A 15,452-nucleotide genomic window follows, 5' to 3' on the forward strand; every position below is an offset into this window, starting at 1 on the left:
GCTCAAGTGGTAGAGCGCTAGCCTTGAGCTGAAGAGCTGAGGGACAGCGTCCAGGCCCAGAGTTCAGGCCCCATGACCAGACCCCCCACCCCGCTCCCGCCAAAAAATAGAGAAGAGTTTCACAGACTTTTCTGACTGGCCTTGCTTTGAACCACAGTCCTCAGATCAAAACCTCCTGAGTAGCTAGAATTACTAATTCTTTTTCCTTTTTCTTTTTCTTTCTTTCTTCTTTTTTTTTTCTGTGTCAGTTCTAGGGCTCAAAGCAGGTCCTGGGTGGTAAGCTTGAGCTTTTTTGCTCAAGGCTAGTGTTCTACCACCTGAGTCATAGTTCCACTTCTGGCATTTTGGTGGCTAGCTGGAGATAAGAGTCTCAGAGAGTTTCCCGCCCAGGCTGGCTTCGAGCCCTGATCCTCAGATCTCAGCCTCCTGAGTAGCCAGGATTACAGGAGTGAGCCACCAGCACCCTGGCCTTGCTCTTGCCTTTAGCAAATAAACTTTGTTGTTGCTTGATAAAATGAAATTATCTAACGAATAAAAAGAGGAAGGTTCTATTACCCTCATTTATATAGAGAAGGAAATAGAGAATTGAGAACTAAGGACATTATCCATGGCCACACAGCTGATAGGTGGGAGACACAACCTTGATGACCCGCTACTTCACCCCTCTTGGCTTCACCTTGCCACTGTAATATGCACAACTGAACTAACAAAATGCCAGGGAAATCCAAAGAGGCCTTATGAGCAGAAGGGCTGCAAAGGGCAGGGTTGGGGGTAGCTTCCTGTGATCCCCACCAATGGCTGGGAACCTGCTTTGGGGCAAAAAAAAAAGTAGAAAAAAGAAACTTTTTTGAGTACTCTTTTTATGTTTCCCACATTTAAGATTATTCAAATTTTCTGCCTCAGCCTGTCCTATGAGCTTGTTTGAGAGAACTGAGAGATGGTAGATAATGACAACAGACAGCAGCTTCCTGTTTGTGGGGAAATGTGAACTAAAGGTTTCAGCCAGCACCTGATTGTCTGACGAGACCAAAAATATGATCAACAAAATCACTGAGACACAACTACAGTTCCCATGCAAAGTGTCTTCCCTAAAGAGGTTCTGATTAGTGCCTGTTCAGACCACTTGCCCGTTATTTTAATTGGCTAACTTATTTGTGTTCCATTTTATGAGTTCTTTATGTATTCTGGATATTTAGCCTCTGACAGATGAAAAGTTACCATATATTTTCTCCTACAATCAAGGCCTCACACTCACTCAGCTTTGCTTGCTCAGTTGACATTCTACTACTACGCCACACCTCCAGCCTTGCTTTTATGCTGGTTATTTTGGAGATGTGATCTCAAAGACTTCTGATTGGGCTGGCTTCAAACTGTAATACTCCAGATCTCAGCCTCCTGAGTAATTAGGATTACAGATGTGCCCAGAGTGCAAAAGTTTTGTACTTGATATATTGTTAATATTTGATAGAATTTGGGGGTGGAGGGTGGGGAGGAGGAGGAGATGAGAAGGGATGGGAAGGGGAAACAAAGGAGGAGGCAAAGATGCTTGGTAAGAAATGTACTCATTCCCTTGCCCATGTAATTGTAACCCCTCTGTATGGTATTTTCACAATAAAAAATATTTGATAGAATTTGTCTAATTTTACCTTTCTTCAAAAAACTAAAAATAGATGTATTAGGCAACTCAGCCATCCCACCCAGGATTCATATTCAAAGGAAAAGAAATCAACATATTTATTGTAGCATATTTGATATAGAATCAGCCCAGGTGTATATCCATAGATGGATAAAGAAAATATGGTGTAAATACACAATGCAGCATCATTTAGACATAAAGAAGTATCAACTGCATTCTCTCATACATGAAAGATTAAAAAAAAAATTGAGCCAGGTGCCAGTGGCTCATGCTTGTAATCCTAGCTACTCAGGAGGCTGAGATCTGAGGATCACAGTTCTAAACAAGCCAAGCAGGAAAGTCTGTGAGACTCTTATCTCCAGTTAGCCCAGAAAACCATAAGTGATACTGTGGCTCAAAGTAGTAGAGCTCTACACTTCTGTGAAAAGCTCAAGGATAGTGCTCAGGCCCTGAGTTCAAGTCCCAGGACAGACAAAAAAACATTTTCTGACCTGAAACTAGAATAGTGGTTACTAGAAACTGAGAGGAGGAAAGATATGAAAAAGGAGGTTGGATCTTATCAATGCGTATGCCTACATGGAAACACCACACTGAAGCCTATTAATATGTGTAATTAATGCAAACTGATAATACATACACACAAATGTACATACGTACATATATACATACATACATACATACAACAAAATAATGAGTTAAAAATAGAGTATTAGCTGGGTGCCAGTGGTTCACCTGTAATCCTTCTGCTCAGGGGGCTGAGCTCTGAGGACCTTGGTTCAAAGCCAGCCCAATCAGGAAAGTCTGTGATACTTTTATCTCTAATTAAGCACGCACACACACACACAAAAGCCAGAAGTAGTGCTGTGGCTCAAATGGTAGAATGCCAGGCTTGAGCACAAAATGCTCAGGGGAAAGCAGATGGGTACCAGAGACTCATGCCTAGCTACTCAGGAAGCTGAGATCTGAGGATCACAGTTCAAAGACAGCTGGGGCAGGAGACTCTTAGCTCCAATTAACCACCAGAAAACTGAAAGTAGAGCTGTAGCTCAAAGTGGTAGAGCATTAGCTTTGAGCAAAAAAATTTCAGTAACAGTGTCCAGGCCCTGAGTTCAAGTGCCAGTACTAGCGCACGCACGCGCACACACACACACACACACACACACGCACGCACGCACACACACACACGCACACACACACACGCACGCACACACACACACGCACACACGCACGCACACACACACGCACACACACACGCACGCACACACACACACACGCGCATACACACACACACACACACACACACACGCACACACTGTCCCCATGTTTTTCATTTCACTGCCTCCCTTCCCTTTTGCATTTTCCAAAATCTGTGATCCTCAGGAGTTTCACCCAGGTGATTTCACATTTCTCTTCACACTCCTACAAATCTACTATACAATAATGAAGACCTTTTTTTGAGGGGGAGGGGTCAGTCATGGGGCTTGAACTCTGGGTCTGGGCACTGTCCCTGAGTTCTTCAGCTCAAGGCAAGTGCTTTACCACTACCACTTGAGCCACAGCACCACTTCTGGTTTTCTGGTGGTTAATTGGAGATAAGAGTCTCACAGACTTTCCTTCCCTGGGCTGGTTTTGAATCACGATCCTCAGATCTCAGCCTCTGGAGTAGCTAGCATTACAGGAGTGAGCCACTGGCGCCCAGATATGAAGACCCATTTTAATCCAAATCAGCAATTCCACCTGCCACAGAACCTGAGTAACCTGAGTCCTTGTAAAGGGTTCAGTTCCACCAACTCAGTGTGTGTGTAGGATAATTTGCTGAGAGTAATAAAACTCAAATTTATCTCAAAATATTTCTAAACGTTTGTAACTTTTGTCATCATCTTTTTCTCCAAGGAAAAATATTTCTCTTGTAAGATTATCCCTATGCCTAATCTTCCCTCTTAGTCTCCCTTCTTATACTTAGACCTGCCTGGGAGTGTTATAGGGAGAAAGCTTAGCCAGGCACTGCTGGCTCACACCTGTAAGCTACTCAGGAGGCTGAGTTCTGAGGATAGCAGTTAGAAGCCAACCCTGGCAGACATGTCTGAGACTTATTTCCAAATAATCGCTTAAAGCCAGAAGTGGAACTGTGCTCAAGTGGTAGAGCATCAGCCTTGAGCAGAAAAGCTAATGGAAAATGCAAACCCTGAATTCAAGCTCCAAGGTCCAGTGCTAGGGGAAAAAAATCTGCTGGCTTCTGGAGAGGAGGAAGGAACTGAATCTGGCAAAGATCTTCCATTCACTAAGCTGAAGTGCCACGGTAGCCATAGAAGTAGATACAGTTCACAAGTGAAGTCAAAGAGAAGGGTTCAAAGTCGAGTTGAATGTAACCAAGATTGGGGAACAAACATGCCCCTGAGTTTCTAAAAGATACAGTAGTGGCTTCAGCAGCAAACCACTGCAGTGTTACAGCTAGGACTCAGTGACCCCATATGGGCACATGATGAAGGCTAGGGCAGAACACTATTGCTAAGATTAAATGAGGTGATTGTATCTGGGACATGATTGATACTGAGAATGTAGTGTGTGTGTGTGTGTGTGTGTGAGAGAGAGAGAGAGAGAGAGAGAGAGCAAGAGAGGGTGAGAGTTAGTTATGTTGAAACCTTAACCCTTTCTCTGTTTGGAAGTTCTCTCTGCCTATTTTGTTTGTTTTTGTTTTAGGTGCTGATGCTGGCGCTTGAACTTAGAGTCTGGGTGTTGTCCCTTAGATTTTTCACTCGATTTGTGCCATAACTCCATTTTTGGCTTTTTGATGGTTAATTGTAAATAAAAGTCTCTCAGAAGATGGGTGTCAGTAGCTCATGCCTATATCCTAGCTACTCAGGAGGCTGAGATCTGAGGATCATGGTTCAAGCTAGCCCAAGCAGGAAAGTCCATGAGATTCTTATCTCCAATAAACTACTCAGAAAAGGCTGGAAGTGGCAATGTGGCTCAAGTGGTAGAGAGCTAGCCTCGAGCACAAAGAGTTCAAGCCCTGAGTTCAAGCCCTGGAACTGACAGAAAAGAGTCTCAGATTTTCCTGCCCAAGCTTGCTTCAAACTGGGATCCTCAGATTTCAGCCTCTTAAGTAGCTAGGATTACAGGCGTGAGCCACTGGCCAGCTCTCTGTCTATTTTGCCTTAACTCTACTGATATTTGTTGAAATGTTCCTTGCTTGATGAGATCTGGTTCAATGCTGTTTCCTTCCTGCTTTGGGTTCTGGTTGCATTGTCCACTAGTTTGAAAGCTCACTGGGAACTGAGGGTTTGTTAGAAGTAGCTAGAAGTAAACATATGGAGTCAGGAGTTCTGGACTCAGACTGCAGCTCTAATACCTGAAGAGAAAAACTCTTCTTGAGCCACAATTTTCTTATCTAGAAAGTACTGAGACTATAACACCCACCTTTCAGACTCACCTGCCTGCTTGCTCAGATATTGACAAGATCTTGTGAGATCATATAGGGGAATGAATATTAAATTGCTGCATAAATGTGGCCAATTAATTTAACACCCCCATAGCTTCACATTAGACTATCTTTCTTTTAGCAAATGCTTAATAATTTGTGATTGAAAGGTAATACAAGTGATAATCTGGTAACAACATGTATTGTCATGACAACTAGAATCTAACACACCACTTCTATTCCACAGACTAGAGAGGTAGCTCCTGACAATGTTTGTTGAGGAAAGGGATGATAGGGCAGACAAAGAAAACAATTTTTGGTTTGGGGTTTTTTAAAACAGATGTTTAGAACATACCAGAAACCTGGGTTTGAAAGAACACCAATTAGTGGTATGAACCTAGCTCTATGAGGATTAAAAGTTAGAATCCTAAAGTATAAAGTTTTTGCCAAAAGTTAGAATCCCAAAGAGTCTAAGCATAAAGTCTGTGCCAACGTTAGTGCTTAATAATGTAAGGGTCGGTCTTTCTCACACTGCGGGAGACAACAATTGCCAGGTCCAAAGACAGAGTAGAAAGAGAGGGTCTAACAATAAAGAAACAGGCCTAGATCTCTGAGATGATGTCCTACCTTTAAACCCAGGCCAAAACTCTGAAGTAGGATATGCTACCAGCCGCTTTCAGGTGGTATAACTGAGGACAAGAGAATGTGGGTCTGAATGGCCAGGCTGAAAGCAGAAGATCAGCAGCCCAGCCAAGCCATGACAGATGAGATCCTTGAAGGGGCTGCTTCTAGACCAGAAAGGCCTGTGGCAGTTTTTCCATGTTCTCTGTGGTTCCAGGCTGGCCCAGGAGAGAAAGTGAAAGTGTCCTGTGTGGCCTGAGAGGACAAAGAAGTAGCCGAGATGACTGGAAGACTTGAAGGGGACTTACTAAAAAGGCAAGGAGATTGCAAAGTGAATATCAACAACCAATGGATGACCAGATGCAGGCTTCAGTTAATGCCACTGGGGAAGGGGTCAAAGTCCAGAAAGAAAGTGACAGTAAGACAGATGCTCCTATGGGTACTGGCATGGAGCAACAACACAAGTGACTCTGATGAGGATGTCCTTGCACAGTATTTATAAACACCTCTAAAAACAACATGAATCCTGGAGCTGGGAAGGTGGCTCAGTGGTAGAAGCGCTTGCCTTGCATGCCTGAGGTCCTGGGTTCGATTCCTCAGCACCACATAAGAAAAGAAAGCCGGAAGTGGCGCTGTGACTCAAGTGGTAGAGCGCTAGCCTTGAGCTTAAGAGCTGAGGGACAGTGCCCAGGCCCAGAGTTCAGGCCCCACGACCGGACCAAAAAAAAAAAGAAAAACCAACATGAATCCTGAATTGAGTAAACTATCCTAAAGTAAGATGCCATTAAATTGACAATGATTTCTGCCTCTAGCAGAATGGGAAACTTGGGATAAGGATTAAGTTCATTGATAGAAAAATAACAGGTTAAATCTCATTTTTTCACTCTTGAATTTATACCCCAAGACAGACTTTTGTATATTAGTTAGAACTCAAAAAAGACTAATGCAAAATTTTGCCCAGGTACCTGTGGCTCTTGCCTATAATCCTTGTTCCTCAGGAGGCTGAGATCTGAGGATCACAGTTGGGAACTCAGGCAGGAAAGTGTGAGACTCTTACCTCCAATTAACCACCAAAAGACAGAAGTGGAGTGGTAAAGAAGCTCATGTGGTGGAGTGCTAGCTTTGAGCAAAAATACTCAAGGACAGTGTCCAGGCCCTGAGTATGAGTGAGTGCACACACACACACACACACACAGAATACAAAACTTCAAAAACCTTCCCATAATGACTCCTTGCTAATTAGAAAAATTAGCAATACCAAAATCTTGACTGAAGTTACATCACTGCCCAGGGAGTGCTGCGCAAATACTTCCCAGGCTCTTCCCAGGCAGGCTGGATGACTGGACCTGGTCTCTCCTGGCAGGCACAGCAAACAGCCTGGCAGGGATTTTCCTTCTAGTCACCTTCTCTGTACTTTAGGAACCCTTCTGCTCCAAGACTAAATGCATGAAGACCAGGCTGTCTGATCTCACATCTTCCTGCTCTACAGCTGCTCTCAAGCCCTTATTCTTCATGAATTTTTATTTTTTATTTTTGCCAGTCCTGGGTCTTGAACTCAGAGCCTAGGCACTATCCCTGAGCTTCTTTTACTCAAGGCTAGCACGCTATCACTTGAGCCACAGCACCAGTTCCAGCTTTTTCTGATTATGTGGGACTTAGGAATGTAACCCAGGGCTTCAACGTGCTAGGCAAGTACTCTACCACTAAGCCACATTCCCAGCCCATGAATTTTTATACTAAAATGAAAAATAAAAGTAAATGTGTAAGAAGGAAAGTAGCAAACATGATGAAGTTCTCTAAAGTTGAGAAATCTTGCAAGTTCTTAGGGTTATTGCCCAAGATCTGAACTTTCTTTTTTTTTTTTTGAGAGTGAAACTAATGCTTTTATTAAATAAGTCATAGTAAGGAAAAACACTATCTTAACATGCATGAATATGTTATTGAATCTCACATGTAAAACTGAAAAAAGTACTGAATCTGAACTTTCCGACTGACTGCTTATCTAGAACTCAAAAGCCTAGAGATCCAAGTAAGGCAAGAGGGAGGGGCATTTCCTTTCTAGAATCTAGGCTGGGTGACATTCATCTCAATGGTCCCGTCTCACAGGAGAAAGAGTCCGTTAGACATTTCCTTTCAGATGCATCTCTTACCTTTAAGAAAAAAGAAAAAAAAACTACTTAGGGAAAGTATGTTTCTCCTTAGAGTTGGCCAATAAACTATAGTCAGGTTACTACACGTTCTTCTAGTGAACAAATGGATCCTATCTGCCATACTAAAGATGTCTTCCAAAGAAACTGTCTCATGCCAGGCCAGAGCTGGCTGATCCAATGAACATTTGACCTACGAGTTACTTGTCTGAAAACCTGCCACCACCACATGCAGTTGCCTGATTTAAGGTGCTCTTTCCAAATGGCAACAATGTTGGTCAACAAAGTATTTCTTCTAGACCGTGAAACAAGTAATCAGTGGGTAATAGGGAGAGATTGAGAGAAGATCTAAAAAACAACACCAAAAATTATTAGAGCAGCTGAGTCAATCAGTGGTGTGAAGATTTAGAAATCTTTACTACCAGGGGTGGGAACATGAGATAATCTAATCTGCACTGGTTTCAGTTTCACAAAAGTGGTATCAGCTTCTGTGACTGACAAAGAAAATGCAAGTTCTGACCCACTTTTCTCTATATACAACTCTCAGTGAATTAAAATAGGCACCTGTTTATTCTTTGTTCCAAAAATCCATCATTTGTACATTTTATTTATTTACTTATTTTATTTATTTTGCCAGTCCTGGGGCTTGAACTCAGGGCTTGGGCACTGTCCCTGGGCTTCTTTTGCTCAAGGCTAGCACTCTATCACTTGAGCCACAGCATCACTTCTGTCTTTTTCTGTTTACATGGTACTGAGGAATCAAATACAGGGTTTCATGCATGCTCTACCATTAAGCCACATTCCCAACCCTGTACATCTTTTAAATGCCAACTTTTTCTTTTACACAAGCCATCTGTAATCCTTCCCCCATTTCTCTCCCACACCTTTCAACCAGTCTTGGGACTTGAACTCAGGATTTCATGTTCTTGTTTGGTTTTTTTCATTCAAAGCTGCCACTCTACCACTTGAGCCACACCTCCACTTCTGGCTTTTTGCTAGTTAATTGGACATGAATTTTACAGATTTGTCTGTAAGGGCTGAGTTTGAACCTCAGTCTTCAGATCTTAGCCTCCTGAGGAGGTAGGATTACGAATGTGAGCCACTAGCACCCATCTTTATAACTCTAATCTGAGAGGATAACAGATTTAGGGAATGCTCTCATAGATCATGTTAGCCCAATTTATTCAAAATAAAAACTATCCAGAGTCATGTATAAATAACATACATGATGGAAAAATATTTCATGACATTTATTATGTGTCAGATCCTTTACAAATATCATCTCATTTAATCTTCATAATAACTCACTTTGAGAGGAAGAGTGGGTGAATACAGTCATAATATTCAATGTATGTGAAATAGAACCAGGTAACTTGAGAGGAGGGGTGGTGTTGGGAGAGATGAGAGGGAATGAAGGAAGGTGTGACATTGATCAAGATACATTGTAATCCTAAACTGATAGGAGGATGTGAAGCTCTTTTGTACAACTACTTAAAGATCATAAAAATTAAATAATAACTCCCCCAAATAGTAAGATGTATTATTATTCTAATTTTACAAATGAGAAGACTGAGGCTCAGAAAACTTACATAACTTATCCTTAGCCACAAAACGAACAACTGACCCCAGGTTGAAATCCAGATCTATATATCATGTTCTTTCTACTCTTCTCTCTTCTGCCTTTATGAGAACATTTAGATATCTAGATAACGTCACATCTCAGGAAATTCCAACAATACTATGTAGCCATAGGGAAAAGAAACACATCTACATATATAACCTGTAAAAATCATCAAAATACTCTATGAAACAAACAAAAAGGCAGGATGCAGAATAGAATATATAGCATGCCAGCAATTGTGCTTTAAGACAAAGGGCCATCAATGTGAATGATGTATACACATGTTGAAGGTTGACAGTGACAATGACAAATGTGATTACCAGCTGGAGGCTGAATCCTCACCTTGAATCCTAGCTACTCAGGAGACTAAGATCTGAGGATCAAAGTTTGAAAAGCCAGCCCAGGTAGGAAAAATATGAGAGACTCCTATCCCTAACCACCAAAAAGCCATAGGTAGAGCTGTGGTTAAAGTGATAGAGTACCAACCTTGAATGAAAAAAGCTAAGCAAGACCTTAACTCCCTGAATTCAAGTCCTTGTACTCAAACACACACACAGACACACACATGAAGCTATTGCTGTTCCTTCTGTATGACTGGATTTGGAACTTGGGTGTGTTTTACCCATTCAAAATAATTTTTAACCACAATAGATTTCAATAACCTATAAACTTCTGTACTTTTTGGTGTCTTCAAATGTGAAAACATTCCAATTTCCCATGTGACAGCAAGTAGTCCAGAAACAATGGAAATCAACAGGTTCACTTAATATCTAGATCCATAGCACTTTTCTCTTGCTTTCATAAGCATTAGCCATCAAAGAAAAATGGAAGTAAGTTTCAAACTATCTAGTTTGTGGTGACAGGTGTGGGACCCCTAGGTGGCTGGGAAGGTGGCTCAGTGGTAGAATACTTGCCTTGCATGCATGAAGCCCTAGGTTCGATTCCTCAGCACCACATAATCAGAAAAAGCCAAAAGTGGCTCTGTGGCTCAAGTGGTAGAGTACTAGCCTTGAGCTGAAGAGCTCAGGGACAGCGCCCGGCCCAGAGTTCAAGCCCCATGACTGACGAAGGAAGGAAGGAAGAAAGAAAGGAGGGAGGGAGGGAGGGAGGGAGGGAGGGAAGAAAGAAAGAAAGAAAGAAAGAAAGAAAGAAAGAAAGAAAGAAAGAAAGAAAGAAAGAAGGGAGGGAGGGAGGAAGGGAAGGAAGGAAGGAAGAAAGGAAGGAAGGGAGGGAGGAAGGAAGGGAGGGAGGGAGGGAGGGAGGAAAGAAGGAAAGAAAGAAAAAAGAAAGAAAGGAAGAAAGAGAGAGTGAGGAAGGAAGGAAGAAAGAAAGAAACGAAGGAAGAAAGGAAGAAACGAAAGAAGACAGAAATCAGAGTAGGCATATCTTAAATAACAAAGATGTTTAGAAACAAAGGATAAGGCAACAGATGTAACATTCTACTTTAATCACAAAAATAGAGCATTAAGGGAATCACCTACAAAGAAGAACAAAAGTTGGGTGCTGGTGGCTCATGCCTATAATCCTAGCTACTCAGGAGGCTGAGATCCAGGTTCAAAGCCAGCTCAGACAGAAAAATCTGCAAGACTTATCTCCAATTATACACCAAAAAGCCAGATGTAGAGCTGTGGCTGAAGTGTTAGTGCACTAGCCTTGCTCAAAAAAGCTCAGGCCCAAGCCCAGCACACGTGCGTGTGCACACACACACACACACAAATAGAACAAAAAGGCTAAAGACTATCAATAGGGCAGAGAAGGTTAAAAAAAAAAGTAAAAATAAGTCCAGGAGCTCCAACATCTCACTAATGATAACTTCAGAAGAGAGAATAAATAAATGGAGGAGGATCATTGAGTCTCTATTTCACCATCGTCAGAATGGCTATCATCAAGAAAACAATCAACAAAAATTTAGTGAGGACTGAGAGAAGAGGATATTGTACAGTTAATGTATAGATTTCAGGCAAATTAGTGCAGGTACTATGGAAATCAGTATGGTGGTTCCTAAAAAAAAAAAAATTTAAAATGCTGATTTATACTTGTAATTCCAGCTACTTGGGAGGCATAGATCTGGAGGTTCAAGGCTTGAGATCAGCCTAGAAAAAAAAAATTAATGAGACTTTTCCCATCTCAACCACAAGAGCTCATGTGGTGGTGTAATCCTAGCTATGTGAAAAATGTAAATAAAAAGATGTTAGTCTGGGCTAGCCAAGCAATAAATAGAAGACTATAGAAAAACAACAACAACAACTAGAAACAAAAAGAACTAAGAGTATCGGAGTACAGCTCAAGTGAGAGTATCAGCCTAGTAAGCCTAAGGCCCAGAGTTCCACAAAAATTAAATTAAATTAAAAATAGAACTTCCATGTAATCCTGCTGCACTGTATCACTCCGGGGTATATACTAAAAAAAATCAAAGTCAACATATGATGACATTCTGGTGATCCATGTGTATTGCTGCATAGCCAAGTTATAGATTTAGCCTAGGTGCCTATCAATTGGTGAATATATTTATGTAGATAGATAGATAAATAGGTAGATAGATAGATAGATCCATAAATACATATATATAAATGAAGCTTTGCTCATCTATAAAGAATGAAATTGTGCTGTTTTCAGGAAAATGGGTAAGCCTAGTGACCATTATGTTAAGTAAAATAAAGCATACCTGAAAAACAAATACTATGTGTCTTCTTCCATATGTGACATATTGAGGTAGAAAGGACATGACACTGAAAGACGGACTAGTTGAGATGTGGAAGGGGAAAAGGACAGGAGAAACTGTAAGTGTCATAATGAAGCCTATTACCTTGTACAGTTAAAACTGGTTAATGAAAAAGATTAATTAAGGAAAATAGGACACAGCGAAGGGAACAAGGAACACAAAAGAGTAGGTAGGAAAGAAGATGTCAGAGATAATACAAGAAAACTTCCAGAATCGAAAGACATGAGTCTTCAAATTGAAAGAATTTATTGCATTCAGTACAAGGAACAACAAGCAACTTACTGCTGTTGCAGAAATTTATATATTTCTGTGCAAAAATGATTATAATACAATAGAGGAAATAAATAGATTAAAAATGATGTGTCAAACAGGAGCCAGTACTTATAAAATATGCGATAGACAATATTGTAATTATGCACAACTTTATTTTTATACTCAAACTATTAATCAAGTATAAAAGGTAGAACAAAAGCATGTTTAGACATTTAAATCTCCAAAAATTCATCTCCTAGATCCTCCTGTGATCTATTAAAAGTAGTCAACCACTAAGAAGAACAAGAATACAAGAAAAAAGAGAAGACACGGTGGCCTAGTCTGGGCTACTATCATAACATATCACAGACTACATGGAGTATAAACAGCAGAAATTTGCTTTCCACAAAATTTATTTCATTCTGAAAGGCTAATTCTGAGTGTCTCCTGCCTCATCTTTGACATTCACATAAGTTCTCAATGTTCTTCTTTCACACCCACCACAATCATGTGGACCCACAGTTCACCTCACAGCTTGTTAGTTATCCTCGGTGCCGACTTAGGTTCCCTGCCCAAAATAGGAGAAAGCAATCATCTCAGGTTGTGTTACAAGTTAGAGATTATGGATGGGAAGTATTAACTGTGGTCACTGGCTCCAGCTGGGCTGCTACAAGTTGAAGTCATTGAGTTGGAGCCAAGAACCAAGTGTAGATGCCAAGCACCCATTTCCCTGACTTCATCTCAATGCTGTCTCTCAAAAAATGTTCACATGGGCATTTTCTAATCTTCAAGTAAACCTGTTTCAGAGAAGAGCACAGAGCTTATTCACACACCTGAAAGAGGTTGGCAGCTTCCAGAACCCGCTGGACATTCTGCTTCGTGATCAACGCCTTGCTGGTATATGTGTAATCCAGGAGAATGTGCATGGTTTCAGCATCAACCCCTTTAATAATGATCCTCTCCTCATACTTTTCCTTTAACTCATTGCAGAACATGGCCCTGGAAGAGACATGTGAATGGGACCTCTGTTAGAATGTTGGGTTTGAGACCCTTTTAGACAAGCCTGCCCTCCTGGAATGGTGAGGTCCCAGTCAGGACCATGGATGATCACTATCTGTTTCTGCACCACGTAACAAATGGTAGACATTTATCAAGAACTTACTGAACAGAACTTTTCTCCTCCACCAAGGCCTACTGTGGTCCCAAACCAGTCCCTGGCTCAACGTTCTGGGGATCCTTCTGGGGAAACCATAGGATTTCTAAACCTCAACTGTTGTTTCTTTCTCAATACCCAGAACCTCTCAGGGTTCTGAGTCTGTTCTTAGTCCTTATACCAGCTCTCCTCTGGCCTGGAGCCTGGCCCTACCCCACCCCAATCTGGCCAACTCAGATCCCTCCCAGCAGACTAGAGACTTGACACTTGTCCAAGGATTTCCATTGTAGTCGGGAGCCTTGAATTGCCCCATCCCAAGACTGAACTCCTAAAGTCATTGCTCCCTCTCACCTCTAGCCTATGCTTTCCATTCTCCTTCCCCAGGACTAGACTTTAGATATTTAGCTTCTATCTTGGAAGCAATGGAACAAGATGGGAAGGGTGTTGGGTTTTAACATCAGAAGGATCAAGATTTGAATACCAGCATTGTCCTCAAATCAAAACTAGACATGTTCCATAATCACCATGAGTTCTAAACACACACACACACTCTCTCTCTCTCTCTCTCTCTCTCTCTCTCTCTCTCTCTCTCCTTCTCTTCTCTCTCTTCTTTCTCCTCTTTCTTCTCCTCACCCTCTAATACCCAGGCTTGAACTCAGGGCCTTGCTTGTGGTTGGTGCTCTACCACTGCGCCATACCCCAGCCCCAATTATTTCTCATTCGTAACAGATTTTTGCTAGATATTTTTACTTTATTGTTAAAGATTAGTTCATTGTATTCATAAGTAAGAGAGATAGGCTGATATTTTCCACCACAGGCAAGGCTCATATGAATTAAGCATGCTTCTTTGACATTTGAACTTTTACTCTCTTCTCAGGGAATGTGTGAGCAAGTTCATTTATCAAATACATAAAAACTAGATGGTGAAGAAGGAGAAAGGTAGATGAGTAATTATGAGCAACCAGCATTATATGCATAAATGGACTTATTAAAATGAAATCTCCTTGCCTGCTGAAGGATTATGCCTATAAGTGAAACTATTCAGGAGGCTGAGATCAGCAAACTGTGATTCAAAACCAGTTGGGGCCCACAAATCTGATGGCTGCTTGTGGCTTGGGGAGGAGGGAGGAAGGAAGAAAGGAGGAAGGGAGAGTGAGAGGAGAAAAGAGAACTCCTTGATTTGCTAACTTCTTGAAAATTAGTCAATGAGATCTTCACCCTTGGTCTTTCTTGCTTTAACCAGTGATAATCCATCCTCCTATCTCCAGTCTCCCTCTCTTCCTTTGACCAGCATACCTGTCCTCTGAAGACCAAGACAGAATGAAAGGCAGGTGGGGGTGGGGGATGATAAAATCCTGGGCTTTAAAGTTAATAAATCCCATCCTGGAACCAGACATGCAACTATGGTCAGGTGACAGATTTACTAGCTATGGTCCTCCACCATAAATCAGCTGTCTGCAGAGCCACCTTCATGTGCCTTCAGAAGTGATGTCATGCAGGGCTCACCTTGCTGCCGCCTGTTCCTTCCTCCTGCAGCTGGGCAACTTCTTTGCTCAGTGTCTCTTTCTGGAGCTGCCAAGGCTATGCTGCTGTGAGCCTCCCTTTGGTGGAGTCTGTGGGACCAGGCTTTTTTGTTCAAAGCTGGTACTCTACCACTTGAGCCATAGCTCCACTTCCAGCTTTTTGCTGGTTGATTGGAGGTCAGAGTCTCTGCCAGGTGCTGGTGGCTCATGTCTGTAACCCTACTACCTAGGAAGCTGAGATTAGGGGATCACAACTCAAAGCCAGCCCCAACAGGAAAGTCCATGAGACTCTTGTCTTCAATTAACCAGCAGGAAGCTGGAAGTGGAAGTGGAACTCCAGTGATAGAGTACCAGCC

The 15,452-nt window shown here is 41.8% G+C and overlaps 1 protein-coding gene across 2 annotated transcripts in view; it reads right to left on the reverse strand.

Annotated features, from left to right (window-relative positions):
* The window catches only part of Klhl6 (kelch-like family member 6), a 48,946-nt gene that overhangs the window by 17,635 nt on the left and 15,859 nt on the right, over positions 1 to 15,452 (reverse strand). For both annotated transcript variants that reach the window (XM_013033025.1, XM_013033026.1), the window contains exon 2: positions 13,254 to 13,419. In XM_013033025.1, coding sequence (XP_012888479.1) covers positions 13,254 to 13,419 — 166 coding nt within the window. The remainder of the gene's footprint in view (positions 1 to 13,253; positions 13,420 to 15,452) is intronic.

Source organism: Dipodomys ordii, unplaced genomic scaffold (genome assembly GCF_000151885.1).
Source record: "Dipodomys ordii isolate 6190 unplaced genomic scaffold, Dord_2.0 Scaffold162, whole genome shotgun sequence".
NCBI lineage: Eukaryota > Metazoa > Chordata > Mammalia > Rodentia > Heteromyidae > Dipodomys > Dipodomys ordii.